The following is an 8183-nucleotide window of genomic DNA, read 5'->3' as shown; positions in this document are numbered from 1 at the left end:
ACCGCCTCTTACAGGATGTAGATGCAATCCTATAGCTCCGTGTACGCGAGAGAGCGGGATGTAAATTTATGATGAACATGTGTTTTACCGACTTTTTCTATTTGCCCTTAAAACGACGTGATGTATGCGCGTATCGGATGGGCCTTCTGGCAACTTTGAAATTGGGAATGTTGCGACACCGACGGTGTATCGTAGATACTTTATGGTGGATTGTTTAAGAGAAATATTTCTTTTTTTTAATATTCTCCTCCTTTTTCAGAACACGCAGAATTTATTTACGATTTAATACATCGGTAGAGACCACTTGAGAGTTTCCACCGGTGACAGAAACTTTATGTGGTCAAGCTATGAAAAATTTGTCGCGCGTGCCGCGAATACTGGGTCAATACCGACCCATAACGGAGACCCTCGTCTATCTATTTCTGAACAAGTCTCTGCTTCGTATCTACCGTATTCATAAATTTTAATACACTTCGTTATCGAACTACATACTTCACTTCGAAACAATCAATTTGCACTCTACTCTATTTCATTTTATCATTCTCTTTTCAGTAGGTACGTTAAATCGTCCCATTTCGACGTATACTATGAACACACTAACTTTCTTTCCAATTACCGCTAATTAGACCTGTATTAACGTACAAAGTTCTAATCTAAAAAAAGTGTATATCCTCTATTTCGCTTTTACACACTACCAACTAAAAGTTTTAAATCACCGTGTATTGCAGGATACAGAAAAAATTTCCAGAAAGAAATAGCAACTTTAAGAATTTTTCAATTTCAAATCTATCAAAAATTGGTAGCTTTTGGCCGGTAGTGTAGGTAATTGACTTATCTTCAATTGTCCGTATTTTTAAGGGGTCTTTCCACGAAGAAATAAATTAGTATGTCTAAAAAAACGGTCAATTTAATATAACCGTTGATGTGATGTAGGAATTTCCTTAATCAAGATTCTTCGTTGTAGAAAAAGTGGATTAAAACTAATTCGATTGATTATCAGCGTAGTAACCCGTGGCGCTTCGTATCGGTGGTATATCTTGAGCCTAGGGTAAACGGGTGGGGGAAATCAGTGGGGAGTCGTACTGGAGTGGGGGTAGCGGGGAGCCCGGCGAGCAGCCGGGAAGGAGTACCGCGTGTCTGCCATCTCTGTCTTTAGTTCAGTTCGAGTTCGGCGCGCAGCCGGTTCGTATCCGTGTGTTCAGCGCGCGATTTCCGCCTGATCGACGCTCGTCTTTTCTTCGCGACTCGCGTCGATATACGTCGTCAACCTGCAGTGTTTTCGCGTCCACATCTGTCTGTGGAACGCGGTCACCGGGTCGAATTTCGAAAACGTTGGTAATCGTCGCATCGAAATTCGTAGCGTCGCGTGCCCTTTCCACAAGTCTCTAAACCAGCCAGTGTGTGGTCTTTCGTGGCAAACGGTAGTTCCGATTTTCGTGTATCGTCGCGAAATTCTGTTTTACACCTCGATTCCCCGTGGCTTGTTGTGCGGTAGCCAGTGGTATATTGCTCGTGTGTTGGCCCCCTCGAAGGGTCGAGAGGTGGTGATTCACTCGACGAGCAAGAGTAAGGGGTTTGTTTTGCTAGCAACGTTTCCCCGCGTACGTCTCGGTCGCGCTGACCTTTCGAGGTTTTTTTTACATGCGTGCTGTACCGAAATGTTGTGCCAACGTAAACTTCGCGTCGTAGATAGCTTCAAAATATTGATTGGAAGAGACGTGTTTACAGAGTAGTAATCGAGTTGTGTCTTTGAGGTACGGTGCTGGGACGTGTACGACGCAGTTTTTCCCCGAAGTGCGGCCTGCGTGTGTTCGCGCGTTTTTTCGTCGCCATTGACAGTTTTGTTGACAGGTCGTAGCGACGAATCTAGAAACGTCTTTGGTATAACTACGCATTTTTCTTACGATTGTTGCGTTTCGTGTGTAGTGTTTGGAAATGGATAATAAACGAATAAGTGGTAGGATTTAATTATTATTGCGTTGTTTCGTGTCACTTTTGTGACTGCGTACGCAAATCTGTCACTGCGTTAATAAAATTTTTAACTGTGATAATTACGAAAAATACGTCACGGGTCAGATACCAAGAACGGGTATAGGTTCTTTTTTCTCTCGAAAAGTTGCAGTTAATTATTGCTCTCATTATTGGGATCTGTAATTTATTATTTGGGACGAACGATTAATCAGAGAGGCTAGGTAGCGCTGACATCATTGGCAGCTAATTAATCAGTGACATACGTATCTTGTATACTGGTAAGGTTGGACGTTTGCGGAGATGTCTACCATCACACGAATACTTGTTATTTGACAGCGAGATCGTTAATAAGCTTCCTTCGCGAAAGGACAAAAAGTAGTAATTAATCGATTTCGTATATTGGGTTATTTATATTCCGTACGTTTACGGCGTAATCACTAAAGACCACACATGTCAAGCAGGCAAATTGTTGTCTTATCGACAAAATATATTAATCGTATAATAATTATTTCGTCTTTCTCGAAGGGTAATACTTGAATATCTTTCGTAAAGCTACAGTTTTTGTCGAGTTTAGGTTTTTTCTTGCCAAGTTGAGGTTTCACGCGATTCAAGTACGTCGTGTCGATGATTGTTTATCGATAAGCTGGACAACGAGTCCGCATTGTCCTTGGAGATTAAATCCGCAGTGTTTTTTGCCTTTTTTTTTTTCCTGTGGTTGTTAACGTGTCAATGTTGTTGACACGTTTCTCCTCTCTTTCATTTTATACAGAATACGATTGCAGGACGTTCACCCGTATTGACGTGCAAAGACCCTATTATGCGTTCACGGATCACGGCAACTGTAGAGGTTGTTCGCCACTGGTCGAGCTCGAAAGTTTCCTTATCGTCGGCCACTTGAAGAAAAAGTTTCATGCATGTCGATAAGGAAGCATCAATAATTCACGTTATCCGGGAAGCGTTATTCTTCTTTGAATAATTACCGATCGATTTCCTGTATGAGAATGTTGAAACGGTCGATAAGATTGCAATCGATCGAGATTAACCTCTTAAGCAGCTTGTAAAAATGTTTTATTTTCGATTAGAAGAGGGTGGCGGCGCTACGATTGGTGTTCTAATTCGATTCTCGAATTTTTCTCGAATAGCGAAGCTTCCCGCGTGAATCAGTGAACCAATCAGGGGGTCCCGTCGGTTGTTTTACAGCGAATCCGTGGTCGTCGATCGATCGAGTGTCAAGTTGGTCGCGGTAAAGTAATAACGGTGCGAAGTAAGAACATACGTATAGTGGACGATCATGGTGTGACTCAGGTGACTAAATTGATCTCTCGGAAAGATCGACGAGGTTGACCGGTGGTTGTGTGGTGATTGGTTTTGGTGGTGGTGCTTGATACGCTCCTGGGAGTCGGAAGCCCTTTTGTACCTGGGCCTCGTTTACATCGGTTTACTCATGCTGGGAGTTTTGAAGCGGCGCTGGAAGCCATCGAAAAGGTTAGTAAACTTTTTCACGTTTTCTTTCCCTCTTCGTTTGTTAATTAATTTGAAATATACGTGAAACATGAATATCTCTGCAAAGTACGCATTTATCGGATATCAAATGTTCAATTAACCACGAAAGATGTGGAAAAAGATTCGCAGATATTTCGATAATCGATAATTGCAATCTGGACCGTTGAACTTCCGCGAAAAATCACGGTAACAGAGCGGATATATTAACTTTGCTAATAGTTCGAGTCAATCTAATATATTTTGCACGGTGTATTGTTCTCGACGAAAACATACGTTATTAGAAAAAAGAAACGTTGTTCCGCGATATATAGTGTCAGGTACCGTGAACTTTACTTTCAAAGTTCCGATTATCAATTCTTCTCGATTTTTCTCAATTCGTTACATCCAAACTACCGTCACACTGAAACAACACTAACACACCACTCTACCGGCCAGCAAACATTTATGTGTATATATCCGCGTACTGTAAACGCGCGCGGCTAAATTCGTGCCAATATTTGCCGCACGAAGAAATTTGTTAGCGCGTTATTTATAACCGCGCTATAACTAGCCACAATAGAACAATGGAACAATAGAATAATGCGGTCGGTAACGAGGAGAGCAGCGTTACAAGAACACACCGAGAGAGTCGCTCGTTGTTCTAAACGTACCGAGGGCGCTCGGTTCGGTTTACCGAAAAGGTACAAAAATAATCGAGACACGAGTCCCGAGATCAAAGAGAGAGAGAGGGATTCCAATGTTTCGTTATTTGTCGTACGACTTTTCTTCCTCCGTGAATCTTCTTGTATCCCCGTTCGTGGAATGTGTTAGCAGGGGCCAAAGGCAAGTCCGTCTCTTTGTGACTTTGTGAAGAGGACGCGGGTAAATACACCTGCCTTCTGATTTCATATTTGTCGGAAGATCGGTTCGTAGTAAACGTCCCTCGAAAAAAAAGGGAAAAAGTGTATAGAAGGCTTTGAAAGAGGCGGTCGTTTATCCGAACGGTGACTTCGACCGACCGAGCTATTATTTCTGAGTGAAAAATTCGTCTGAATGGAATCGAAATGGTAAAGGGACGTTACATCTCCCCCCACCACCACCTCGTTTATATTTTCCTGCAGCGGTGGCTATACCCGATTCGATTCAACTCGCTCGTTTCGCTGCGGAAATACAACGGGTGTTTTACACGCGGCTTTTACCACTCTTTGACTGCGTGTTTGTCGATGGCTGTTAATTTGGCTCGTTTTTGCGTCACTATGGGAGGATGATAGCGTTGGTAGTTGTGACGAAGGTAATCTCTGTCGGGAGTGCAGTTGAATGTGTTATAACACTTTCTGCGCGGATGACGCCATTGTAAGAGCGCGAAAATTAAAAATAACGATAATGTTAAAAAAATTTTTGTTAATTATAAAACGTGTTCTATAGTGATTTTAAGTAGAAATAAGTAATGAAAATTGCGATAAAAAGAGGATTTTCGTGACGAAAGTGTTGAAACATTTTTAACGACGTCGTGAAATGGAATTTTAGAATTCTTTGATTTTTTTGGGTTTCTATGCTTTCTATGTGGGTTAATTGGTATTGAATGTTAAGTTGGAGAGAAAATGTGCAAAACTGAGGTGTCTTAGATAATTAAATGGATAATTGTATTCACGTGAACGGCAGACTAATTGGCGAAAGCAATGTAAAGTTTCAAGTAAAATAAATCGATCCGGTATTTATTGTTCCCGGTAATTAAACTTCTCACAGTTGGCTCGAACTTTAGCAATAAATTGAAGATAAGCCACGCGAAGTTTCAGATGCATCTCTGCTGTAATAGACCGGATACGATACTTTGAAAGAGTTATGTAGGTCAGTTCGCCTCTGTTTCTTTAGTCGAGGTTAAAATTCAACGGGGTTGCCACGTATATTAATAATACGTTTGCATTCGAATAGCAAATCGAGTAACTAGAATATTCATATTTAACCAATTCAAATTTCCCGCCAATTTAAATATCGATCTCTACAATTTACCCCTTGTCCTCCATTGGCGCCGCTAAAACCAAGAAAAAAAACAAACAAACAAACAAATTAGAAAAATAAAACTATAAAAATTCACAGATCTTCGTAATTTCTTCTTTTTAAAACGAATCTGTCGGTTTTCGTAAATATCGAAAAAATGCTCGAAGTTGTGAAAGGGTTAATGTCTCTCAAACATGAACATTTCGTTCGATTAGGCTGTTTGTTAAACACTTAGGATATTTGAATATCGCTTTAATTGCACCGCGTTCGTTTGCAGTGGATCGATCATTAAAATTCATTCTGCAGAAACACGTGGAGTTTCGCGCGTGTTCGTAAGCACATCAGAAACGGCGAACGATATCTATTATTACCGAAAGCGAACTGTAATCCAGATAAACACCGGTGTGCACGGTTGCACGGTAAATTAGAATAACACGGGCAACCCGGGATCCGTCGAACATAATTGCATCACTGTAAATAATGCCGCGCGACCCATGGCGTTGCTCGATACGATGCGCGCGACCAATGCGATCTCGTTTAGTTCCCCGCATAACTTTGCATGCCAATGTTTACCCGGGCTAATTTAAACGAATTATCATAACACCTGCTGCGCCTGGGTCCTCTTGATTAATTTTCATTACATCATCGGGTCGAGTGGATCTAGAGCGATATACTTAGTTGCCACCAATTCGTTACTTCTTCGGGCATGTTTGCAAGTGCTTGAGGTAGCGGAGAGTTTTGTAACGTATCGGGGGGAAAAGTGTAAAAAATGGGAATTTAAATGTGAAATTTCATTTTCATGGGAATACAGTCGGTGTTTAATTTTTAGTGATTATTTAGTAATTTTAGCGATTATTGAGAATTTTCATGGAAATAAAGGTAGTGCTTAAGTTCTGGTGATTTTATGTTCGGCGTTTTGTGAGATATTTTGAACTTCTCTTAGTATCGGTGCAAAATTATAATTCAAATATAATATTCATTTTCATGAAAGTATAGTTCGTTAATTAGTGCTTGAGTTTTAGTATTTTTAGGTTAGGCGTTTTCTGTGATATTTTGAACATCTCTTGGTATCGGTGCAAAATTCAAATTCAAATATAAAGTTCATTTTCATGGAAATGCAGCCAGTGCTTAATTTTCAGTATTTTTAGGTTAGGTGTTTTCCGAGATATTTCTTCGCAGTGATATCATTTCGAGCTTCTCCTAGTATAGACGTGAAATTTCTAATTTTATCTATGTTTGACGATAAGTACATAACTTGATGAGTTATTAGTGTGCAACGAATGTACTAAATCGTTCACGTAGAGCGGCGAGCATTATTCAAACAGTTTTTCCACTTGCTCCCTTTCGAAAACGAACGGCCGACGTAGGTACACGTGTTTATTTGCCTTCGAACGTGTTGCCCGGCTCCGTTCTATTAAAATAGACCTCAAGGGTTTTAAGTGTGATCCGCGATAAAATGTTGCAGCGGCCGTTTCAACGCGCGACCTTATGCACGATTCTGAATGTCAGCTACCGTTTTCCAACCTGCAGCAGCAAAACTACCATTTTAATCTGTTCAATTCCAATTGAAATTTGCCCCAAATTTCCACGCGTTTTTCCATATTTCTCACGTCAATTTATATCCAGCCTATTTCACACGTGATAAATACGTTCCAGTCGAACAAATTTACACAAGCGTCAGGTAAGAAGACGCGAAGTATTCATTAGACGCCACATTATTTCTCTATAAATCGTTGAAATATTCATCGATCATATTGTTTCTGTACGATTCAACTAGAGTTTTCTCGCCCGAATTATAAAGAAAACATTCTCAGAATACTGATACTCATCGGTGTTCTTAATTGAAGTATCGAAAAATTATTTCTAACCTCAAAATTAACCTTAGAACACATTGGAGATGTGATTGTGAACTTTAGATCAACTAGGTTTGTGAAAAAATTTAGGTGCAAAATCGTAGCGTGGAATGAAATTTGTAACTTAATTCGTTTCAAAAAACTAAAAGTTCTTGAAGATCTATTTTTTAGAAATAAAGAATCTACTTTGCAAAGTTCCATTTTCCCAATCTCCATTTTCCAAAGATCTATCTTTCAAAGCTCTATCTTCCAAAGCTTTATCTTTCAAGTCTCCATTTCTCAAAGCTTTATTTTTCGAATCTCCATTTCTCAAAGCTTTATTTTTCGAATTTCCATTTCTCAAAGCTTTATTTTTCGAATTTCCATTTCTCAAAGCTTTATTTTTTAAATCTCCATTTCTCGAAGCTTTATTTTTCAAGTCTCCATTTCTCAAAGCTTTATTTTTCAAATCTCCATTTCTCGAAGCTTTATTTTTTAAATCTCCATTTCTCGAAGCTTTATTTTTCAAGTCTCCATTTCTCAAAGCTTTATTTTTCAAATCTCCATTTCTCAAAACTTTATTTTTCAAATCTCCATTTCTCAAAGCTTTATTTCTCAAAGCTTTATTTCCCAAGACTCTATGTTTCAAAAGCCTTACTTCTCAAAGCTCGGTTTTTCAAATCTCGATTTTCCAATCGTTCAGATACTTGGATTACCGCGATCGATTCGATATAAATTTGCCGCGCGAGCGATCCTCTAACGGTATACCGGGATCGGAGCCTCTGTTCGGTCAAAATGTTAACTGGTGCGCGCAATTCCGCGCGTCTCGAGCGAGAAAACGCACGCGCTGGAAATGCAAACGCGTTGGCAGGGAGAGAACTAGTTCGTTAAGGAATTCAC

General features: G+C 39.9%; 1 protein-coding gene across 1 annotated transcript in view; it reads left to right on the top strand.

Annotated features, from left to right (window-relative positions):
• Nucleotides 1-3312: 3312 nt before the first annotated feature.
• The window catches only part of LOC108574351, a gene marked incomplete at its 3' end in the record, with an annotated part of 195447 nt that continues 190576 nt past the window's right edge, over nt 3313-8183 (top strand). The window contains exon 1 of the mRNA XM_017936930.1: nt 3313-3456. Within this exon, the coding sequence (XP_017792419.1) occupies nt 3416-3456 (41 nt within the window). The remainder of the gene's footprint in view (nt 3457-8183) is intronic.

Source organism: Habropoda laboriosa, unplaced genomic scaffold, assembly GCF_001263275.1.
Source record: "Habropoda laboriosa isolate 0110345459 unplaced genomic scaffold, ASM126327v1 scaffold205, whole genome shotgun sequence".
NCBI lineage: Eukaryota > Metazoa > Arthropoda > Insecta > Hymenoptera > Apidae > Habropoda > Habropoda laboriosa.
This window is presented reverse-complemented; position numbering and strand designations above follow the sequence as displayed.